Source organism: Danio rerio, chromosome 10 (genome assembly GCF_052040795.2).
Source record: "Danio rerio strain M-AB ecotype USA chromosome 10, GRCz13ab, whole genome shotgun sequence".
Lineage (NCBI taxonomy): Eukaryota > Metazoa > Chordata > Actinopteri > Cypriniformes > Danionidae > Danio > Danio rerio.
In genome coordinates this window covers 36,188,463-36,213,838 of record NC_141030.1, presented here as the reverse complement: position 1 = coordinate 36,213,838, position 25,376 = coordinate 36,188,463, and the positions used below count along the sequence as shown (strand labels likewise).

The 25,376-nt window shown below is 36.7% G+C and overlaps 2 protein-coding genes across 4 annotated transcripts in view; one reads left to right on the top strand and one right to left on the bottom strand.

The window, feature by feature from the left end:
• Positions 1-25,376, top strand: part of uvrag (UV radiation resistance associated gene) — a 225,592-nt gene that overhangs the window by 19,799 nt on the left and 180,417 nt on the right. For 2 of the 3 annotated variants that reach the window (XM_087269117.1, XM_087269118.1), the window contains exons 4-6: positions 12,279-12,440; positions 13,996-14,070; positions 14,242-14,327. In XM_087269117.1, coding sequence (XP_087125243.1) covers positions 12,279-12,440; positions 13,996-14,070; positions 14,242-14,327 — 323 coding nt within the window. 3 annotated transcript variants of the gene reach the window in all.
• LOC137496547 (uncharacterized) lies at positions 5,006-10,007 on the bottom strand. The gene is made up of 3 exons (XM_087271024.1): positions 7,929-10,007; positions 7,147-7,314; positions 5,006-7,013 (listed from the first exon to the last, which is right to left on the bottom strand). Exons 1-3 carry the CDS (start codon positions 8,011-8,013, stop codon positions 6,532-6,534), a joined length of 735 nt encoding a protein of 244 aa, XP_087127150.1. The 5' UTR covers positions 8,014-10,007; the 3' UTR covers positions 5,006-6,531.

The following is a 25,376-nucleotide window of genomic DNA, read 5'->3' as shown; positions in this document are numbered from 1 at the left end:
CACGCACACACAGACACACACACTACTCCTCGTCCACGGAGCTCCGTAAACAAAGCAGCACGCGTCATGTTTTTAACGTGACTTTGCATGCGATAAGAGAATATAGCGAGTTAACCTGATACAGTACACGCGGTTACAAGTAACAAATCCCAACTAAATACATTTGCAAGCTAGAGTCAACGAGGCAACTTTAATCGCACGTACTTACACTTGAGAAATGGAGGAAGAAACCCATCCTGACGTCCATCAGTAGGTTACTCTTTACTGATCCTTCCTTTAACAAACGCAGATGAAGTATTCTTTGTAGCATGTAGCTTCCAGAAGTTTCCAGTAGTTTCCAACTGCTTGGCTATAATGCTGAGGTTTCATCTTTGGGTAGAGACTCAATATATCCATCTGCAGTGTGACTTCAATCGACCGGCATGTTTGTGTGTGTGTGTGTGTGTTTGTGGGTGTGTGTGTGTGTCTGGGTTTCTATGTCAGAGGGCGGAGCCGCAGGTTTGAAATCTCCCGGGTTTGCGCGTGCACGTGAATAACTTGGTTTCGTTCGTACGTCATGGCGAAACACCTAATGACTCAGTATCAATGCGACTCGTTTGAAGCACTATGAGTCGACTCTTTTATAGATGAATCAACAGTTTTAAACACTGTACTCTTACAGATTTAAGCCTTAGCTGGATACTTCACTTCACTTAGAGCTGTGTTACACACTACATAGAGGGGAATTTTCAAAAACCCATAATATGGGCTCTTTAAAGATTGACTTTAAAGCATCAAACCCTGAGTGGACTAATCGGGAGATAGGTGTTGGCCGAGCTGTAGCCTCACTTTAATATTAAATATACATATTTTCCCATGCGGTGCAGGAAACGCAAGTGTCAAAGGTTTCACGACAGTAACGTGCACGAGCAGTTATCTAGATTATTTAAACTGAATTTAACTTGCTGTTTTGGAACCAATTTAAGCGTGGACGTTTAGTTCGGCTCATTCTTGTCAAGCTTTAAACTTTAATCTCCACTTTTTCTATCAATCTAAATGAAAAAGCCCCCAGGTGTTCATCTGCAGCACATATGGCTAAAAAATGCACTTTGTGTCATATACTGATACAAAACAGCTTTCTTGAATGGTATGTTTGGAGTCATATTGTCAAACTTATACTTTTTTATTTGAAACAATCCTGTCATTTGAGGAAGGCCTCGGAGGCGCTTAAACAGATGTCGTCATTGACTGCTGGAAAAGGATTTAATGAGCGTGTGGTCACTCTGTCCAAGCCTGTAATTCTGCTGAAAAACATTGACACTTTGCTCAAGTGTGAAGAGAATAAACATAACACATAAAAGAATATGATCATCATCAGTAATGAGATTTGTATAGGCACAATTAAAGGCTTCATTATAGTCTGCTGTTCAGCCGTTTTAATGATGACAGTGATGACTTGTAAATGTCATTGGCAATGAATACTATGTCTTTTGGTGTGTTTGCACATGAAATGACGCACCCTCAAAGACACTTTTATAGCTGGGGGACTGTGTGTGTTCTGTGTGTGTGTTTACCGAGTAGGAAGGGCTGCATAGAGTGCAGTTGTTGAATGCAGTATTATTCAATTGACAAATCAATGATTATTTAATTCAGCATAATAGCATAGCTGGTGGTCTGTTTCTTTGTTTATATACAGTCCCTGCTTGTCCTCAAGGTCATTAGAGCAAAACGGATCATAGTTGTACAAACAGCCTATTTGTGAGGTTTTACACTGTACCTTAGAGTTTGAGTCAATTTAAAGGTATAGTTCAACCAAAAATGAAAGTTGCTTCACCATTACTTTGAGAATATTGGAACGTTTTCGTTTTTTTATACATACGTGTAAACATACTCAATGTAAACCAAATTTTTTATTTTTAAGCGAGAATTGGAACTGTACTTTAATAACATTTGAGTACCATAACAAGAAAGCGGTGACAACTTATAAAACATCTGCTTTATTTAATATTCTGCATTAATCGTTATTTTTTTATTTGCCCTCTCTCTATTTATTTATTTATTTATTTATTTATTTATTTATTTATTTATTTATTTATTTATTTATTTATTTATTTATTTATATTTATAATAATAATAATAATAATAATAATAATGATAATTATTATTTTTTATGGTTTATTTTTTCTTTCTCATTGTTCTCATTGTACTTTAAAACTGTCAAAAGAAATATCTGTATTATTTGTACTATACTCACTTATTGTTATTGCAATTAAATATAACATTATGTAGATTTAAACAAAAGAAGATCTTTTAAAAATTGCTGGTTTAGTAAAAAGTACTGCAAAAAGTTGTCTTCAACCAGCATTCTTCAAAGTAGCTTCTTTTGTGTTCAGCAGAATAAAGAAACTATGGAACAAGTAAAGGATGCATAAATGATGGCAGAATCTATATTTTTATGTGAACTATTCCTTTAAAGTTTTGATTTATTTGCACCATCATCACTCAAAATGGCTTATTGCGAAAGTTCAGTGTGAAATCAAAATGCACAAGGTTTCAAGAGTTCATGCTTAACAGATGATTGATTATAAAACTTGTTTGTATTGCTGTACCAGCAGAGAGCCCTGAGCTCATTAGATCCTCGACCCTGGGGCTCTTTCCCAATGCAAGGCAAGAGGGGAGTTTGAGCTCAGGTAGAACTCAGGAACTTCTTTGCTGTAGGAATGAACAGATAGTTATTGCTCTTAAGAGATAACTACTTACCAAGTGCATGTCTATGGTGCCGACCTGGATTAGTCAGTTAACTTAAGTTGCATGTTTTTGGATGGTGGGTAGAAACCGGGGGAAACCTATGCGAGCACGAGGGAGAACGTGGAAACTCCTCACTGAAACGTTGGCTGGCTTGGTAATGACTAGAACCAAAGAGGTTCTTGCTGTGAGGCAACAGTGCTGACCTCTGGGGACCGTGCCACCCATCTAGGAAAGGAGGAGGAGTAGGGTTGGAAAGGGGGAATTCTTCAAAACGAAGATGACTGTGGGATGAAACCTAGGGCAGTGGTTCTCAAAGTGGGGGTCGGGACCCCCCGAGGGGTCGCAGGACAATGGATGGGGGGTCTCCTGGTGATTTCCAAAAATCTATTTATTTTTATTAAACCCAAGTTGATTATAGTTATACTATATAGTTACTATATACTAGTTCTATTGGACTGCAACCCCTGGGGTAAATACATTACATTAAAGACACAGCAATAGCGTCAGATGCAGCAGATTGATTTTATAATACCAGGTTAAACTTTCTGGCACATTTACAGCACTGACTGAAAATTAAACAAAGAATAGACTTCGGTCTGTTGGTGTGTGCGCGCGCCATTGCATGCAAGGTTTCTATATTTATAACCACCTCAGAGGATATTGGGGGTCGCGATTTACTGCCATTGTCATTTGAGGGGTCGCAGGCTGAAAAGTTTGGGAACCCCTGACCTAGGGCATTTATAGTGGCTTAGGAATCGTTTGATTGGTAAATCATCGATTGCATAATGTGGAGCCAGATGCAAACAATCATAAGCACATGATCCTCTCTAAATTAGTTTAGAAATAAACTTCACTTATTTTACTAGCTTACATTGTTGTTGTTATTTAGGTAAAATAAAACTTTTTTTTTTTGGTAATCTTCAACAAAAATCTTTCACATTTGGATTAGTGGTCCTTCTCTGTTGACGTTATTTTGAAAATTCCCTTAACTGAGCCCCTCTTACCTTTTAGTTTGCTGATTTATACTTCTGCGTCAAGCGCACACCGTTGTTCCGACGCAGCATTCACGCGGTCACATACCCTCACTGTGGCTGATGCCAATGCTGACAGTCACCTCTCAAACGTAACTACACTTCGCAATGACGTGTAGTGCAAGCTCTGTTATTGGTTGGCTTGGTAGCGATTACAAGCGTGGCTGGTGCTGAGAGAAGCATGCTTTATGGAGCGAGTGTTTACAAGTGTTGAGTACTGTGAAGGAGCTTTATGATTAAAGTTGCTGCACGTCCGCCGGTTCCTGCCTCTACATGAGCAAGTTTTAACTACATGTAGCATTCAGAAAAAACAAAACACCCATGAGTTAACTTGACAAAGAGGAACATTAAAACCTACTGCCAATTAGCGTTTTGGAAGTGTTATTGCAGAGCTACACAAACACGCGCAAGGCCGGCACCGTGAGTCACGACTGGGTAAAAAACAAAACCTTTTTTCCCCTTTGAACACAATATATTTTATTTTGAGAAACATTTAAAAGATTTTGGAGCAGTAAAAATGTCAGGCTAAATAATTCATTTGAATGATTGACTTCTGCCATCTTCATTTATTTCAAAAACACAGATTTATTTATTTATTTCAAATGGCATTTTTGGATTTTGTTGTCCTAAAAAATGAAAAAAAAAAAAAAAACCTTTAATAAAAAATCTTACACGTAACTTAGTAACGGTATAGCTGAAAATGTTGACTGTTTTAAAACCTTGACTTTTCCATACCACGGTATACTTTGAAAATGGTTATCATCCCATGCCTATTCTTAAGTGATGTGTAATCTAGCAATTTTCCCCCCCAGTATTAGCTATTATATTTTCATTGTGGAGAAAAGATTATTTCTCTTAGTTTAGCTGGTATAAAAAGTACATGTATAATATATTAGTATCTTTATATTAAATTGCACTTTCAGCTGAATACTAGAATCTTACAAAGTAACTAAAATATTTTTATATACTATCATCATGTGAAAGGCGAAAGAAAATGGTTATTAGAAGTTATTTATTCAAACTATATTTTGTTTAAAAGTGTTCAATCTTTTCTCCATTAAATGGCACTAAGGACATAAATACAATTTCTAATATTTTTTGTTAGTTGATTTAAAATACATGTTGTTTTTTGATATTCTCAAATTAGAAACTTTTTGACTTTGCATTATATTACATCCCATTACAGTTCTGTCAAAAAAATTTATTTAACCTCAGTCTTTCCCCCTTCCACGGCTTCCTGTCCATCTATACCTTTTGTGTGTGTGTGTGTGTGTGTGTGTGTGTGTGTGTGTGTGTGTGTGTGTGTGTGTGTGTGTGTGTGTGTGTGTGTGTGTGTGTGTGTGTGTGTGTGTGTGTGTGTCTGTCTGTCATGTGATCATTCCTTCATTTATTCTCTTGGTGGTCATGTTTTGTATGTATTTTCTGCTGACCTAGTCGCTGTGATAATAGTTTTGTCAGCTGCACATCCTTTTGGAGGAAGAGCCTCTTTAGCCTCCAGACTGCTTCTGCTGACAGAAATTTTAAAAGCTTGGCTTGGTTTTGCTGCATCATTGACAATGCTTACAGGCCACGCTCGTGGATTATTAATAAAACCGATATGTTTCCCTGCTGTCATGATTGTCAGAATTTGTGGGTTTTGATACATTTTAGTGCTAAAAGATCTTCACTTAGTATTGCTTACAAAGTAGGGTGAGGAAAAATATTAATACACCAGTGATGGGATGATTTCTGCAGCAATGTAATATCGATACAGTGATGCCAATATTGTATTATACAGTATTACAGTAAATGATGTTGATTTTATTTTTTGTCCTTTTAGTGAGCAGATCACTTTCAGCATTGAGAAAGTTATAAAATAAAGATGGCAGCATTGTGAATACAACATTTAAGATTGGTTTTCAAAATTCACAGCGGTAATAGTTTAATACATTGTGTTTACATGTCTCTACTTCCACTCCCAACACAGAGCTATAAAAAACATCAGTGAAAAATCATTTTCAGATGTTTAATAGGAAATTAAAAGACATTGAATTAGAGAAAGGCATGGAGTATATGTTGGCCTTTTAGTTAATGAAGTATACATCCTATAAAAATTTATTCGTCTATAGGAGGGGTCACCAACCCTGTTCCTGGAGAGATACCTACCTGCAGAATTCAGCTCCAACCCAGGTCAAACACACCCACGTGTAAATTTAAGTAAATTGAGTAAATTTAAGGCCTAATCCCCTATAGTGAAGGGGACACTACTGCTCAGTGAGTCCTGTCTTTGGGTGAGACGTTAAACCGAGGTCCTGACTCTTTTTGCTCATTAAAAATTCCAAATTTTAAATGATTGTTTTCTGGCATGATCAGTTTGCTTGGTAGCTCACCTGGTAAGGTGTTGTACTTGAGATGCAGAGCTCTCAAGTTTCGAGTCTAGTGAAGTATGGTTCCACAAAACGGCAAAGCAATGCAAAATCATGGTCAAACTATATTGCTGTGATGCAGTTTTCTCTAGCATTTGCTTTTGAAAACACTTTGTTTAGCCTTTAAATTTAAGGTCTAATCTTCAGTATCTAATGTAATATTAATCAGATACTAAAGATTCAACCTTAAATTTAGACACACTGCGTTTTTTCACAATTTTCAACACCAGACACAAAAGAGTACATATTTAAACAGATGTTCAAGCAGATAAACAAAACAAACAGGCAAAAATATTTTTTTTGTTTTTTTTATTGTTTTTCTTTGTTCTCCTCCATCATCACATCATCCTTCTCCTTCTCATCATCCATCATCTCATCCTGCTGCTTGTTTTCTTTTTTCTGTTTCTTTTATCGCCTCCTCCTTTTTCCATCTCAGTCATTTTTATGTCCTTCTCCTCATTTTTCTTCTCTTTCCTCCTGCTCCTTCTCCTTTTCCTTTGCTTCTTTTCCCCCTCCTTTAACTTGCCATTATCCTCCTCCTTCTCCATCATTGTCTCCTCCATCTTCTCCTCTATTTTTATTGTCCCTTTCCTTTCATCGTCCTCTTTAATCCTTTCCTCCTCCATAATCTTGTCTTCCACCTCCTCCTTTTTCATCAGTGTCTCCTCCATTTTCTCCTCCTCTTTCTCTCTTTTCCTTCTCCTTCTTCTCTTCTTCTTCTCTTTCAACCCCTCTTCTTTAATCTCCTCCTCCTCCTCTCGATCTCCATCCTCTTTCACACTAGGCTCTCTATGAATCATGGCAGTTACTATGATGAGATGAGGCTCACTTGTTGAGTGCAGGAAGTCATCTGTTAAAAGAGAAATGAAGTGGTTACACATTTTACTTAGTCATTATGTTAAATGTGTGTTAGGGGAATGCAAAAAATACAATTTATTAATATTATAATAGACTGATATATTGATGTTAATATGTTCATTTACCATCAGAGTCAATGTCTAGTAAGATAGGGAGCCGTTTCGGCTCTTCCTCTTTTACATCATCCATCTTCTCCACTTTATTGGGGGTGAGGCAGGAGATCCTGAGGTGTTTTTTTAGAGATTTGAGGAAAGACCCCAGCCGGCTCCTTTTCTTAGCCTTCTCCTCAATAACTGTTAAAAGAGAAATGATTGTAATTGAAACATTTTTCCACACATTTGATACTTCAGTTAGAACAAAAAAGCATTTAAATATTACAAAAAAACAAGAAATAAAGAAAAAGAAAATGTTTTTTGTTGAATCTGTACCATGATCATCACAAATGCACCATGGTTTCACTACACTGTCAAAAGTTTAACCGGTTAGTGTATTCCCTCACATGAAATAAGAGAGAAGAGTACATTTACAGCATTTATTAATCATAGTTCTACATTTACTAATACATTATTAATAGTTGTCCTTGTTAATATTAGCAGATGCACTGATTTTTTTTTAAACTTCTCATGACTGAACCAGGGAGAATTACATCTTGAATTCTAAAATAAAATTAATAAAATATCTTAATTTGTGGCTAGAAGATTAACGAAAGTCCCAGGGGATTTGAACTACACAAGGGAGAATAATTAATAACAAAATTAAACTTTTTGGGTGAACTAATCCTTTAAGGTCTGTCAATTTTAGGTCTACCATGAGCTTACACAGCCCAAAACTGGACAGAAGTGGGCTTAAATAATCTTAAATCAGGGAAACCCCTAAATAATCAAATTCCAGTGTAAATATGACTCACCTCTGCAGTTGTACGGGATTTGCACTCTTTTAGATTTCAGGGAAAAGGGTAATTTAAATGACTTCTTTTCCCTAATTTCCCCCATTCTTGGGCTATCCTTCTCCAGTTGAAAACTTTGTGCTGGCAGTCTTGGTCTTACAATATTGACAATCTCGGTCTTGCACCGTGGATTGCTAAACAAGTTTGACAATCTCGGTCTTGCACCGTGGATTGCTAAACAAGTTGCGATTTAACGTTAATATCAGTCAAAACCACAACTACAACCATTAAATACCAATACCACAAACGCACTGAGCTCTACACAATAGGGTGTGGCTTTGCATACAGCTTGGAACGCGTTCTAAATGATGCGATAAACAATCTACTGTAACCATGGTTACAAGACACTTCTCTGAAATGTTTTCTTTTAAAGAGAAATGACTGAGAATGCATGAAAAGTACATAAAAGCAGAAATCAGCTGAATAAATTCCTGTATGAGCAACAAAAACTGTTTTATTTTGGGTTTTATAACAAATACTTAATTGGAATTGATATATTTGACCAAAAAAAAGACAAAAAAAAAAGGTTTTGTGAAACCCAGATCCAATTTTCAATACAACACTTTGAAAGTTAGGGTCAGCAATACTTGAATTATTTGAATAATACTTTAAGTATTATTGCTATTAAAAACAACATATTATTATCGTTATTCTTGTTTTTGCACCACATGATGCTTGATTTGCTCTTCAGTGTTTGGATTTTCAGCAGTGAAATTTAAACCACATTGAACTAAACTAAACTGAACTCTGAAAACTGGACTGACACAGTTTCAATTTACTAGAACTTGTATGTTAAGTTGCTTTGGCAAAATGTACATTGTAAAAGCGCTATAGAAATAAACTTGTAAATAAAATTTAATTTTAATAAAAATGTTGCTCAGTTTTTCTGCTTAAATGATTTGCAGTTGCAAATCGTCCATTTATTTGCAGTGCTTCCCACAGGTAGAAAATATACTTGCGGTGGTAGATGGATTGAAACGCATTTACCCACGTCACAAAAATAGTTAACTATATGCGACAAATAAAACAATTTATTTTGAACAATAATTTCATTTGTTAGGAAATTATTAACTGTGTTTTCAATATTAAAGTAAAAAAAGACAGGTGAAATAAAAAAAGACATCCACTATTTCTCTTATGCTATTCAGGAGCCATGTGCACCCACTGACAGGTACAATCTGCTTCTTTTTCTCTCTCTCAAGTTCAAAGCAAACTTGAATGCATAATATTTATATAAAAGAGCCTATGTAACATAGGCTAATGACATCATCAACTTAATAAAATATGCAGCAAATAAGAAATAAATGACAGAAAAAGGAATAAAAACGGACAATATGTCAAAATTATAATATTTACAAGATTATAACGTGTAGATTATTTAAATAAGGTGAATGCATTGATTAACCATTACTAATGGTGTACATATATTTTTGCATCCAGTTTAGATCAGTCATTTTGTTCTATGAATATCTAGAAAAGAGTAGTTTAGATCAAAGAATGAATTGTTAAATGTTTCTCTTGCTCTTGCGTCCGCAGTCAGCTGCAAAGCCAAGCTAAAGTAAAAAGGTAATGCAAAAATGCATATGACTAACAACAGCTCTAGAAAGCAAAGGCTGAATCCTTTTAGGATTTTAGGAAACCTTTTAGGAGATTTAAAAACCCGGCTGGACTAATTTTTTAAGTGCCAGAAAGGTGCGTTTTTGTGTGTCTGTAAAGCACGCTGTCTGTGGGTGTGCTGACAGGTCTGGCACACACTCAACAAAACGGGAAAACAAGACAAGAATTTCCACTTAATCGATCGTGGATGTTTAGTTTTGTCAGGTGGGTACAAAATAGTGTAAAAGGATGATAATAATAGTAAAAAAAGTTTCAATTCCGGAAATGGGAATCCAAACTTAATAAAAAAAAATTGAGAATGATATTTAGGAACACATTTGTTCAGAATCTCATAAGGAGATCAATAGCCATAATTGGAAAGAGTTTGAATGGAAAACAAAAGATAGTTTTTTTTTAGAACACCATTGATGGTGTCAAAATATGAGTGCTGGAGGGGTTGCAGGAATGTAGGTAATCACGCACATATATTTTATGAATGTCTTAAGATACTTGCATTTTGGCGAGGGGCAAAGATTGAGATAATAAAAATTATGCAGTTAGATCTACCTTTTACTCTCCTGTTTTTCTTGCTTGAAGGGATAGAGAATGTGCCGTATATTGTAAAAACCAGAGATATATATTACATATACTTTTACTGAGCGCAAGAAAGACTATAACTATTAATTGGATGAAACCACAACCTCCAACAATAGTACAGTGCACAGAAAACTTGAATCAATATATAGAATGGAGTATATGACTGCTCAACTTCAATTGAAATTGGATATTTTCAAACATAGATGGGCACCTGTTACTATGTATGTGAACAGGACATAGTATTCCCAGCTCCTTTGAAATTTAAAATAATGTATGCATGTATGCATGTATGCATGTATGCATGTATGCATGTATGTATGTATGTATGTATGTATGTATGTATGTATGTATGTATGTATGTATGTATGTTTTTTTTTTAAATTTGTTATTATTTATATCTAGTGTTACTTTTTTTTTCTCTGTCGTTTTTTTAAGAATTGCTGCTGTCATTGAATGTTTTGTTCTGTAAAATGTTTTAATTTATAGAAATAAAGTAAAAAAATTATATGTATGTATGTATGTATGTATGTATGTATGTATGTATACTCGAGTGGCATGCCAATGTAAAGTTTTATGTGTGGGAACTATTGATTTGCACACATTTTATCATTTGCTGCAATAAAATTGGAGTGAGATGCAACTAAAATGTAAAAGATGTTTGCAAAGATGTCATTTGGGGACATAAAGTTAAAAAAAGTAATAAATTCAATACAGGTTCTTTTTGTGAAACCGCAAAAACGTATTTTAAAATAATATACGCTTGACTATAGTTTTCAGGCAAAATTATCATTATGGAGCATTTAACACTAACAACTTTTGTTCCTTTTCACACCACTGACAATTTCAGAGACATATCAACGGATAAATAATTCCATTCATGCAGTTCTTTGCACAATACCAAATAAATAGTACAAAACTGCTTTAAAATGTTTATGATTTGTAATGTAATACGTTTGCCTCAGCTGTAAATCTCCGTATGGATAACCTTTCTTAAAATAGAAGTTCTAGTAAATTTAGCTGGTTGCTAGCTCTCTGCAGCTCTCACATGGTCGTTCACTGAAGCTAAACAAGGCTGCGCCCGGCCAGTACCTGGATGGGAGACCTCATGAAAAATCTAGGTTGCTGTCAGAAGTGGTGTTAGTGAGACCATCAGGGGGCGCTCAACCTGCAGTCTGTGTTGGTAATAACGTTCCAGTATAGTGAAGGGGACTCTCCACTGCTCAGTGAGCGCTGTCTTTGGGTGAAACGTTAAACCGAGTTCCTGACTCTCTGTGGTTGTTAAAAATCCCAGCATGTCCTTCGAAAAAGAGTAGGGGTTTAACCCCGGCATCCTGGCCAAATTTGCCCACTGGCCCCTGTCTGTCATGGCCTCCTAACCATCCCCGTATTATAATTGGCTTCATCACGTTGTCTCCTCTCCACCAATCAGCTGGTGTGTGGTGTGCAGTCTGGCGCAATATGGTTGCCGTCGTGTCAGTGCTGCACATTGGTGGTGGATGAGTAGATTTCCCCAAAAATGTGTAAAGAGCTTTGTGTGTCCAGAAAAGCGTAATATAAATGTTTTAAATGATTGTTTTCTGGCATGATCAGTTTGCTTGGTAGCTCACCTTGTAAGGTGTTGTACTTGAGATGTAGTGCTCTCAGTTTCGAGTCTAATGAAATATGGTTCGGCAAAACGGCAAAGCAATGCAAAATCATGGTAAAACTATATGGCTGTGATGCAGTTTTCTCATGCGTTTGCTTTTGAAAACACTTTGTTTAGGGTTTAGATTAGTCCGTTCAAATGCAATATGTATGAAGAGCTCCACCTTTACATGGAAATGTACAAGAATGTCATATTAATTACACGTATAACAAAAGTAACATGTTTTAGATTCTCTAGTGCCCTCTAGAGCATTTGTCATTAGAAGCTTCAACAAAGCATAACTGGAGCAACATATTTTCACAAAACTGTAGCATGAGGCACATATTTCCAATGAGGCTGGCTTGAATTAGTTGCAATATTTTCCAGAATATTGCGATAATATTATATCGTAACACAAGTATCGCGATAATATTGTATCACCAAGGACAAGTACCCATATTCATAATGTTTGTTTGTTATTTGTGTGTTTTTAGAATCCAACATGGCGGAGCTTAGATTTTGCCATGCTGCCAGACCTCCTGGACACGTCGGTTTCGTGTTTTGTGGTGAGAATATGGGGTGGGAGAGAAGAACACTACCAACTGCTTATTGAGTGGAAAGTCAACCTAGATGGTCTCCGATTCACAGGACAGCAGGTATATATGCAGTCGAATATTCAGCATTAAGGCTGCACGATTCTGGCAGAAATGTGAATCACTTTTTTTTTTTTGTTTAATCAAGATCACGATTTTCTCACGATTCTGTAAATGTAAAATAAAAGTTAATATGATTAGCCTATTATTGTTATTTCTCAAACATATGGTAAAACAACTATAATAGTATTAGGGCTATGTGTAGGTCTACTGTTGCTTAAAATGCAAAATTTTGTACAGTCATTATGGTGTACTTGAACAGACTTTCAATATGTCCTATGTTTGAGACATGTGCTTGTCATCTGCCATCAACAACATTATTAGACCATTTGTTTTCACTGGTAAAATTAAAATTTTGACTTCTATAGTATTGGTTTTTCCTACTATGGATGTCAATAGTGACAGGTTTTTAAAAAACAGTTTTCAGTTTTGGTGTGAACTTTCCCTTTTAGTAGTTGCAGTGAAACTACACAGAGTCTGTGTTAACATCAGAATGGTTATATATTCCATCTAGAGGAGGAACAGAGTAATTGAAAAAGTCACCTGTGTCATTCAGATCACATGTATTGGAGCATTTTGTCCTCTCTTTAAGAAATAATGATGACGAAAGCATGGAAATTCACAATTTGTGCTTTTATTTACTTTTAAAATATCTTAATTTGGCCTAAACAAAGAGCTTAGAATCACCAAGAGACGACACTCAATAGAACGTTCCATTGCAACAGCAGCGCCCAGCAACAGCCCCGGATTCCACCATATTGGAGGGAAAGTGATCAGCTGTCCATTGGATCTTATTGCTGTTGCGATGGCAAGCAGCTGCTTTGTTTTTTGTTTATTTATTTAAAAAGCGCATTAGAGCTGAGATACAACCTGAAAAACGACAATACAACAATTACTAACACAATCATCAGCACTTTTTTTTGTTTTTTTTTTACAGACTTATAATATGCTGTTGTTCTATTGGAGTTTTCATTCCAAAATGGCCACCACGACATCTAGTGGCTGTTTCCCAAATCACACTAGAGTGTCGCCTCTTGGTGATTCTAGGCTCTTTGATCTGGATTGAGTTCAGCCCAGCACTTTCATAATGCACTCTGAAATATAAACAACATTTTTTATGGCTTTATTACGGTAATTAAAAATAGTTTTTCGATTTTGGTCTTGCAATTATTCTGCTACCTTTCTTTTTAAAGAGACGGTTCTCCTAAAAATGAAAATTTCCTCAACATTTATTCGCACTCAGTTTGTTCTAAACATTTATGGATTTATTTTCTTCTTCTCTTGAACACAAAACTAGATAATCAGAAACTAGCAGCCATTGACTTCCACAGAGTCTTCTTTTTCCTTGCTATGGAAGTCAATGGCTGCTGCTTTTCAGCATTTTTCAAAGTATCTTCTTTTGTGTTCCGCAGAAGAAAGAAAATCAGACTTGTTAGATACAAGTGGATGAATTTACATTTTTGGGTGAACTATCCCTTTAACACTAAATCAAGATAAAATTCAGGTTCAAACTCATCATTCGACATTTTCTCTTTTCTCTCTGTGTCTTTGCCTTCAGATTCGCTCCAGAAATCCGAATGAGATCATCTTTGGACTGAACGATGGCTACTATGCAGCTGAGTTCGATCAGAAGGTATTGTTCAGACTCTTGGGATGAGCTCCAATATAAATTCCAAGCCATCTTCTAAACCTTGTCATCTATCAGAGCTCGAATTCGCTCGCATCTCCTGGGTTTCCTGTGGAATCCTTTATGTTGTAAGAAGAGACACTTTGTGGAGCTCATGGCCTGTTTTCTTTCCCACAGGAGAGTTCAGACCGGAGGAAGAACAGTTTGCTTCAGGTGGACCAAAGCTCTGTCAGAAACTCCTACAGCGTTTTCTCTTTGCTGAGGTGAGACAGACTCCATTTAAACAGAACATTCTGTAGAGATCAGGGGCCTCATGTATCAATGCTGCGTACGCACAAAAACTTGAGACGGTAGCTGTATGAGACGGGTTCATCTAGTAGGTATGTAAGGTTTCCATACCATACAGTTGACCAGCTAAACATTAAAGCACAATTTGCAGCAGTCGCCTGTTTTCCCAATGTAATCTGAGCTATCTACTGCACGCACATTGCTATAAAGACACTATCTGAAGATGAATTTGCATGCGTGAATCAGAAACATTACCATTCAATAAATGTGCAAATAAAATATGATGCACAAACTTATTGATGATTCCTACTTGTCTTTCTCGTGATAAATAGTTGGCAAAATCTGATATGTAGCGGGGAAAAAGAGAAGAAAGAGTTCATCAGACGCTGGATTCGAGCCGAGTTTATGCTCGAACGTGTCAATACATGTTGACATGCGTCTTACGAGGTGTGCCACAGAGACTGCTAAGGGTACTGCAACATTTTACAGAAATAAACCACATTATTTATTTTTTTAATGCACTCAGTGCGATGTTCAGACCCAACTGTGTTAACCGCATCAGCTAAACTCTCCCACTCTATTTTTTTCTTTTGTTGTTAATTCCGGAGAACAAACTTGCAAATAACACCGCTTTTCTCCGGTCTACCTCCGAAAGCAGCACCTCCAATTGACATTCTGTTCAAAGTTTCTCTTTTTGCTTGCTTTTGCCATTGCTTTTTCGTTGGATTTTGCCATTAGCATAGTCATTAGCATATTCATACGGGGGAGGAGGCAGGGAGAGGTTTTGTGCTCGTGCATGTTGCGCTCAGTTTCACGTTCATTCGGATGTACAAAAGAATATGCGTAAGATTCGGCGTACGCAGTGTTTCATACATATGAATTTTTTTCTGCGTACGCACATTTACAACTTTGTGCGTACGCAATGTTTTAGTAAGATTTCCACGCAAGTTATCGTACATGAGGCCCCAGGACTTTTTGTTCTTATTTTTTACATTTAGTTTGAGGTCTACAGATGTAGTCTTTTATTAGGGTTGTAACGGTTCACAAAATTTAGTTTGGTTCAGTATGGTGTCAGTTTGGGGCTGTACATTTTCGATACAGCAAAACTAAGGTCATGTAGCATGATCTTTACTTTGTTTATTCATTATTTATTTATTTTTTACATTTACAACACAAATGCTACTTCCATAGTACTGATTAACTGCATTTTTTCTGTCATTTACTCACCATCATTTTGATCGATACTCGTAAGAATGTGGATTGTCTTTGTACCAGAAATGAAAATATTAGTATCTTCATCAAACTTAAATATTTCTGTTCTTCCATTGAAGGTCTGTGCACCCATAACTCTGACACGTCACAATATTTTCAAGAAGATAACAAATAAATCAATAAGAAATAGATCAATACAAATCAAGTAGTCTTTTGAATAGATGTGCTGTCTTTGAGAGATTTCATTCAGAAAGTTGCGCAAACCTGCTGGAGCGCATGTTTTCAGGTATCAAGTCCCTTGAAGGAGCTCCAGTTTTGTGTTTACCCTATGATTAAAGTTGTTGCACATCTGCCAGTTCCTGCATCAGATTGAGCGAGTTTGAGCTACTTTAAAGTAGCATTCAGAAAACTCTACACAGAGGAACATAAAATTTTTTTTGCCGGCCAGCGTTTCGGAAGTGTTATTGCAGAGCAACACAAACATCACACAGTAATATAAATGTACGACTATGTGGGTTCAAAACTGTAGAGCTGCAGCCCTCCAGGAATCCAATTTGAGACCTATGTGCTAGAGAAAGGGGGGGGATGAGTGTTTTTTTTTTTTTATAGAGAGAGAAGAGTGTTCTGTTTGTCAGGCCCACTCACCTGTGTAAAGCACGCTTCATAAATTCGCTATTGTTTTTAGGTGGCTCCAAGCAGTTTTTCTGATGAGCATATATGTGTGTTTGAATAATAGCTGAAATTATCACAGTTTGTCAGATAGAAATCGCGTCTAGGATTAGTTCACCCAAATCTGTCAAACTATTCTGCATCATTTACTCGTCCTTCATTTGTCACAAACTTGTTTGAGTTTCTTTATCCTGTTAAAGGCCAAAGAAGTTGTTAAAGGGCCATGAAACCCCCTCGTTTCAGCAGGGTGTTTTCACACCTCTACTTTGGAAAAAGTCAGAAAAGTGAGCGTGTCCAGGTCTGTTTAGGGGGGAGTGTCAGAGGAACTAAAGTGGGAGGGTGTGGGAGTGTCTATTTGGGCTTGCGCGAGTTTCAGAGTCAAAATAAACACAAAGGAGAAAGTGATGGCGTTTAACCTACATGGACATCTGTAGTCGAATTATTTGCCAAATTATTAAATGTTGGACTTTAACTGCAGTTTGGCTCTTTCATTCAGGGAAATCATTCATGCCCCTCGCGACAAACAAGGTATTTGATTCGAACTGCTCTAAGCGTGTATTTTTCATGCAATGTTTGATACCGCACATTGCATTTCATGCAATGTTGTATTTCCCGGAAACTTAGATGCACATGGCAGGTAGCGTCAGAAAGCCGCATGTGTTATTCCGGTCACAAAATGCGGTAAAAACCCTACACGAGGTTAAAGTTTGGTTGTGGTGCTAACATGTTTGCACTCAGTGCAATAGTTAACTTAGTTCGATACGAACTGAAAAAAACAAAGAGCACTGGTCGCTCACTTACCAAATCTGTAGAGACAGGACAATCACCAGCAACTAGAGCCGCGTCTTTATTAAGAGAAGACTACAAGCGAATCCGGATCTCTGCGTTTGCAGATGAGAACAGCTCTCAGGTAAACAATAATCCTCCTTAAGGCTGATTTATACTTCTGCGTCAAACGTCGGCGTATGCTACGGCGCTGACGCATAGCTCTTCGCCGTGGACATCGCAGTCACTGACGTGCACCTCTCAAAAAATGTAACTGCATACCGCAACGACGCGTAGCGTAAGCTCTGTGATTGGTCGGCTTGGTAGCGCTGACGAGTCTGGGCGGGACCGAGAGCCGCGCGAATGGCACGAGCGATTGTTTACAAGTGTGGAGTCCCGTGGAGGAGCTCCGGCTGGAAAGTTTTGTTCTGTGTTTACCTCATTGTTAAAGTTGTTGCACGTCCGCCGGTTCCTGCCTCAAAATGAGCGAGTTTGTCACTGGAAGTGTTCAGGAAAAGCAAGAAAGCAGCGAAGAAACTCGACACAGAGGAACATTTACACCACACTGCCCACTAGCATTTCAGAAGTGTTAATGCAGACCAACAGAGACAGCGCGCAGAAGTATAAATGCACAGCCAAGCGCGTTGCCTGCGCTGTGGGTTACACCGGTGACTTGACGCAGAAGTATAAATCAGGCTTCAGACACGTAAGTTATTGTTGTCGAGCGTCGCGTACACTGTTAATCCTCACGTGACTCCAGATGAGCTCTCACAGAGAGAAAATGAAAACAAAACTTAACGGCAGCAAACAATAAAAGCACCACTTCACGCTTGTTTTGCCAACACAATGTGGCGTCTCTGTCCTGAAAACACGGTGAAAGTAATGAATATTAATGAAGTTGCACAATAGAGCGCGCTGATTGGTTTGAACCAAGCCTTACTCATGCATTAATGTATCACACTGTAAGACGTAATAAGACACACTCTGGCACAGACGCCCAGTCTGCACGCTGGAATACAATACTATTATGTCATGACCGTGACGCAGCTTCAAAAATTTGTTTCAAACCGGAAATACGAATTTGCTTGAAATAACGCAAAAACAACCAATTTACACTTTTTAGTGAAATATAGGTGTCCTAAAAGTGTTTTTAGCAGTGTGTGACACATATACGACTGTCAACAGCTCAAAAAATGTGTTTTGATGTTTCGTGACCCTTTAAGAAAGATGTTGGGCACCATTGACTTTCATAGTATTTGTTTTTTCTACTGCGGAAGTCAATGGTTACAGATATCTAACGTTGTTCAAAATATCTTATTTTTAATAGTATGTAAATAGTGAGTGAATTTTAATTTTGAGGTGAACTATCCCTTTAAGAAGAGTTACAGAAAGAAGTCACTGAGTGACTATGTTTTCATGTTTTGAATCATCAAAGCTTAAAGATTAAGCTTAAGAATTCATTTGCGTCTGGTTTAATGATAAAATAAGTAAAATTATGAGGAAAACTATCACTGTAAATGAGTTATAAACAATATTATACTACGTATGACTTAAATATGGCCATTTCAAAGACTAATGCCTGAATGGAATTAGAAATATGATCCTTTTTTTTTTTTTATTAATGATGCATCATTATTAGGGATTCGACACTATGCAGACTATTGAGAAACAAACAGGAGGTTTTAAATTCCTTCAGGAATAGCCTTTGCTCTAAACACACGTCCAGCTCAGTTGCTTTCCTGATTTTTATTTCCTCCCATTTGAGACCCCAGAACAATTCTAATCTTGAGAGTCAAGAAAAGTTCCCTTTCTTGTCCGCCAGATAGCGCTCCGTGTTGCGCTTGTTTTTATTTTTTCCAAATTGGACCCCTGCTGCAGGGTGGCGTCTCATTCTTCAGCCAAAGATGACTGATGTTTTTGCAGTCTTGGATAACTGTAATCCTTGGATAAAAAACATGATGGATGAGGAGAGCAGGAAATCAAGGAAGAAAAATTAGTCCACCTTGTCATGGTGTTGGCAGACCCTTCCTGAAACTGGAAAATCCAATATTGGCTTGATTTTCAGCTGTAGCTTCTCCACACCACTAGATGGCAGCATCTCCCTTCTAAAACAAACTTTCAAACGCAACACAACCTATAAGAGGCACTTTATAGAGGAGTGTTAAGCCATTTTGATGCACCTAAATCTACAGAAACAGACCACACAGATGTTGTTAGAAAACACACATGCTGCTCTCCAAAGTGACTAGTTTTCCAGAAGGGTCATTCACAAAGTGGTGTGCATATTTTTGTGGTGTGGAATGCAGGGCTGTGATGTATAGATGTAACTGCAGGCTGCTGCTCTGTATGTGTGATGGTGTTTGTGAGTCTCTTGGTAGTCTTGATTGGGAGTCTGTGCAATATCTTGGCTTGGACCTGAGGTGGGCTCATGTCTTGGAAGAGATTGCGAAATCTCACGCATAGGTCGCATATTTGTACACACGCCGGCTGACAGAAACGTGCATGGAGTGCATTACTTTAGCTTTTGTAACTCGTATGGACTTTTTTGGGGCAATATCTGTTTGAACATGAACAATGGCTGAAAAAAAACGTGTTTAGTTCTGGCTAACTTCATTCCAGTTCTGCTTTAGAGTTATTATTTGCACTTCATTTTGTCATATTAATTTAGACGTTCTGTAAGTAAGGTTGCAAACACCTATGAGCCAACTCTTATTAGAGTATTAATAAAATATGTTCTATACTTATGTCTGTTGAGGGAGCAATCAAAATAAAGTGTTGGCAGATATTAAGCAAACAGACTGCTAACGCTTTAAGGGATAGTTCACCCAAAATTGAAAATTCTGTCATCATTTACTCACCCTTCACTTGATTAAATCCTATTTAAGCTTTTTTTTTGTGTTAAACACAAAAGAAGATATTTAGAAATATGCTAGTCCTGGCACTTATTGATTTTCATAATACATATTTTTTTCGTATTTGGAAGTCAATGCATAAATCAGCATTTTTCTAAATATCTTCTTTTGTGTCCAGATGAAGAAAGAAACTCAAAAAGATTTAAAACCACATGAGGGAGAATAAATGATGAGGTAGTATTCATTATTAGGTGAACTGTCCTTTTAAGGACTGATAGTTGAATGCTATTTCAAAAGTGAAACATCAAAATGAAGTTACACAATTTTTTTTTAGATCTTTTACGGTTACGTTTTGCGATATGAAAAATGAAATTCTACTACCTCTACTAAACATTTTCGTTTTATTGCAACACTTTACATTTGCTTTGGAGATGGCATGCTATCCAGTCACCCAAAATAAAAATCAGCTTGTTTGTTTACTTTTTTTCTTCTTTGAAAATTAAAGAAGATTTTATCTGAAACTGTCAGTGCAGGGTCATTCTAAATGTTGCCTCGGCCTACATTTTTACAAAATTTGTAAAATTTGTCAAACTTGGGTAAGTTCTATGTAGCACAGGATCATTAGGAAAATGTACCCTGGTGTTCATTTTTGAGAACTGACAAATATGTGCTCGCGGGTACATATTGTTGCATTTTTTTTATGTAAGCCAAACACTATACTCGCCGTTAATTGCTTACCTCAGTATGGGTGGCTTTTTGGGCGTGAGTGATTTGCTCTGTAGTTCATCGAGAATGGCACTAGATTCGAGAAGCAAAATGAAACAGACCAGGGTTCGAGTACAACACCTTACAATTACAAAACCAGGATATACAAAACTCCCAAAAAGCAGCATGAGGTCGCAGTAGAAGCACTCGGCTGTGGTGGCTTTTCTCTTGCTTTTGAAAACACTATCAGTTGTGTTTAGGGAAGGGGGTGTGTGGGTCAGTTAGATATCAAGCTGATATTATAATGGACAATGACAATATTGCACCAATATTATGCACAGCGACAAGCCGACCTTTTTCTCTCACAGATGCACACGAGAAGTACGTAATATGCACAGAAATGTACACAGCGGGCTCTGATGGATTTATGAGATGAAAATGTGCCTGAGGAACATAATTGAGATTGTCAAATTGGTACACGGCGGCCTCTAGTGGATTTGTGAAAACAAAAACTGCAAGAATACGTAGTCCAGGGTACATATTTGTCAGTTCTCAAATATATATCCTGGGCACATATTTAGATTGATGTTTTTGATGACAAATCTGCTGGAGGACGTGGTCTACATTTTTTCAGATCTGAAAAACAGTACTTATGGTACATTTCGCTGTACGGTTTGTTGCCTGATGCTCCTTAGCCAAAAGCAATGTATATTTTTGGTTCACATTGTCAAATTTTGACAATTTTTCTCTTTGTATGCAAGTAAAACGGATAGTAATACAGAGAGAAGAAAAAGTGTGTGTGTCTTTGTAGCCTGTTGGCAAAATCTCCTGGTTGTCGTATTCTGTGTTGAATGGACGGATGGCGGCGGGTTGTTATCAGCATTGAGGAAACATTTGCTTTTGATTCTCTGCGATTAACTCAACCTGACAAACTTAGAGTAGGAATAACACAGAAGAGCAAAGAGGAAAACTGAAAAAATCCAAGTAGTTGGTCTTGTAATAAAATGAATCATTAATCAGAAGAGAAATGTTTCCTCTGCATGTGCGATTTATGCTGCTCCAGAGTGAACAGGCCGTCCGTCATGTTAGAACAGGCCACTGGTGGGAAAATAGTGGCCATTCTGTGATCTAAATCAGTCAAAGGGCCGTTGTATGCAGTGTTTTCTTTTGCATTTTGCTTTATGTTTGTGTTATAGGCTTCTGTCTATGGAGAAAGGTGTTTGCAGTTTGTGGCCTCACTGGTTCTTTGGTTCCTAGTTCCTTCCTGTACTTTCTAATACAGGAAATGTTCTCAGCAAGGCTTGAGCAGGCCAAAGGAAATTCCTGCTTGCGTATGAATTCAACTTTTTATCTCCCATCAACCCCTCACTGCTGGTTCACACTGGGAATAATCAACACTTGCTTTCTAAAGTCTTTTTTGAGGTCAGAGAGCTGTCATAACTAGACGAGGATTCCATGTATCATGGCTAAATACACTGCTTTTTACATTTTTTTTTCCATCAGATTTTGTTTTGAAGGGCTTGTTCACTCAAACATGAAGACTCATGCCATTATTTTTTTGTTCTGTGGATTATTTTTGGTTAATAATTCTTTTTAAAGGTTAAATATGCAAGGTTAAATTTATATTTTTATGTCAAAAACCCATAAAAATTTAATTATTTCAAGTGTTCAGCTCAGGAACATAAATTATTTTTTTAAATAAAAATTTGCCCCTGGTATTAATTTCTGAGATGTTTTTTTTCCTTTTATACGTGCAATTTTTTGAATTAGCTGATTAATTTTATTTTTATTAGTTTTTTTTTGTAGTTGGTAAAATTTAGACCTTAGACATAAATCAATCAGTCCAATGGTTGTAGCGCTTCACTTTTTCCACATTTTTCTGTTACATCCTTATTCCAAAATGGATCAAATACACTTATTTCCTCAAAATTCTACACATGAATTATGAGGAAATAGATGAATTTAATCCATTTTGGAATAAGGATGTAACAAAAACGTGTCAAAAGTGAAGCGCTATGAATACTTTCCAAATGCACAAACTAACAAACCAGCAAAAAGTCATAATTAATAACGATTAATAGAATCTATAAAATGTATGTAGTTTGTTTAGAATTTAGTCAGAAAGTATTGTTGTTTCTATTATTATCATCACATAGTCATTATATCATCATCATTCGGCTCAAAATGTGCAAAGCTTTTTCTTGACGGGTTATTTTTTATTTTTGTCACTTATTGCTTCTGAAAATGTTATAATAAAGAAATAAAACAAACAAAGCAAAAGTAATAATTAATAATGATTAATAGAATCCATAAAATTATGCAAATTTATTCTTAAGAAAATGGTCATTGTTATTATTATTTTTGTCATTATCATATTATTAGTTATTCATTCATTTTCCTTTGGCTTACTCCCTTTATTCATCAGGGGTTGCCACAGCGGAATAAGCCAACTTATCTAGCATATGTTTTACACAGCGGATGCCCTTCCGGCTGCAACCCAGTACTGGGAAACACCCATACACACTCATTCACACACACATACACTATATAGCGCATGTCTTTAGACTGTGGGTGAAACAAGAGCACCCGGAGGAAACCCACGGTATCTCGGGAAGAACATACAAACTCTGCACAGAAATGCTAACTGGCCCAGCCGGAAGTCAAACCTACGACATTCTTGCTGTGAGCCGACAGTGCTAACCACTGAGCCACTGTGTTATATATTAATATTATTAATAATAATAATAATAATGAATAATATTATTATTACCATTTGCAGTTGTTAATGAAAATATTTTTATTTATATAATTCCACCAGATAACATCATTGACGCGGGCACAGCACAGATCACCCTCAAGCTTACCTTACAGATTTTTCCATTATTTTAGAAATTTGGACTTGTACTGAAGCAGCAAACACAGAACAGAGACGGTGTTGTAGAACAAAGCTCAGCGGCTACAGTCTGACCCCGTGGTTTCGGCGGTGATTATAAGGCCTTCCTGATTTTAGCAGCTTTCAGCAGGTCGACGGGTCGTTCGCTTCCCCACTGAAGGACATGGTTCTGGACCAGATTATCGGGTATGGCTTTAACAGCTGGGTTCACGCTGGACTCCCAAAACCCTAAAGAAGCAACCCAGAGCACCGGTAACGCCTGCCATGCCTCGCGGAAAAACAAACACAGCCTTAATCTCCGCATCGCCCTCTGAAAATGGATGTTGGTGTTTTGGTCTGTCGGGGCTTTGTGGGAGACTGTGGTAATAATAGTGTTGAGAAGGCATAGGGGGATATTGGAGAACCGCTTGTAGAGGAGCTTTATATCAAGGGATAAATTGAATCTCTTCAACACCTTCTATGAGGACTGCGGGTTTCTTAGTTTTTTGAGGGAAAATCTGAATGCTGCTTTTATTCAGCAAGAAAACATTCAGTTGATCAAAATTGCACATTTGTAGTATTAGAAAGGTTTAGGTTTCAAAATAAATGCTGCTTTTTTCCATACTGTTCAATAAAAGTCCTGAAAACAAATCAAAAATCAGTTGTTAAAAACTGAAATTTAATATTGAAATTTGTTGTGTTAATTGTTTTTTACATGCACTTGTAAAAGTTAGTTACAATTATGTTTTGAATGCATTGTAATGTTGAATTTATTTTTATTATTATTATTATTATTATTATTATTATTATTACTATTATTACTAGAGGTGTCAAATTGAATTGTTTCTTCGGTGCATCGCAATGCAGAGGTGGACAGTAATAGAGCCTAATTGGTTTTTATGGACTGACGTCATTTAATTTATACTGTATGTGCTATGGCGCGGTTGAATACTATAGCGAGGGAGGCAAGCACGAGTTATTAAAACGCAGAAACTCTGAACAATTCTCTGCATGTGTTTGCTGGACAGTCTGTCACTTACATTGAAGTTACAGCAGAAGCCCCTATTTCACTGCTGAGGCGATAATAAAAGTACTCTAATTCTCTTGGCGTGATGTTTGCTCTCTTGTCGGCTGTTATAGCGATACTTGTGGATCCAGACACGAGCGTTTAAATGATACATTTTAATACAAGACTTCTTGTGCATTATTGTGTATGGAATGCACAATGGAATGTGTGTGTGTGTGTGTGTGTGTGTGTGTACGTGTTTTTGTAACATCAGGACACAAAACTGTATATTGACATGGGTATGACACAGGTATTACAATAAGGAGGTGAAATATGAGGACATTGGTGACACACATATTTTGTGCATATAATTTAAATTTAACATTATTTAAGATATTTGAAACTCCCCTTGAAACTAAAAAAAAAAAAAACATTTCTAATTTGCCTAAATTCTAAGCACATTATAATCAACAGTGCAGAAACTACACATGCCTTTAATTTAAGTGTTCAATATTTTATTCTGAAAGGGGGCATAAATCTAGACTGCCTATTTTATGTAATAATTACACTTAAAGTACTGTGTTTAAAAAATAACATAATAAATTCATAATTTTATCAATACATGAAATAATATACTTTTTGTTGAACTTTTTATATAACTTTATAATAAAATTTGATATAACTTTTTATATTTTTCTATATTTCATTTTTGCATTTTGTAAATAGAACTAATTATAGAATTCAAATCTTAAATCTGAAATTCAGATCAATTCTAAAAAAAATAAGTGTGAATAAAATGCTGTTTTTATTGACATTAGTCTACATGAAACGTTGACGTAGACCATGTTCATTTAGTACTCCACATTCAATTCTCCGTTGGCATGTGCTGTAGAGGTGAACGTGCGCTTAATGTTTTTCCCTGTCTGTTGCTTTGGATGGTCGT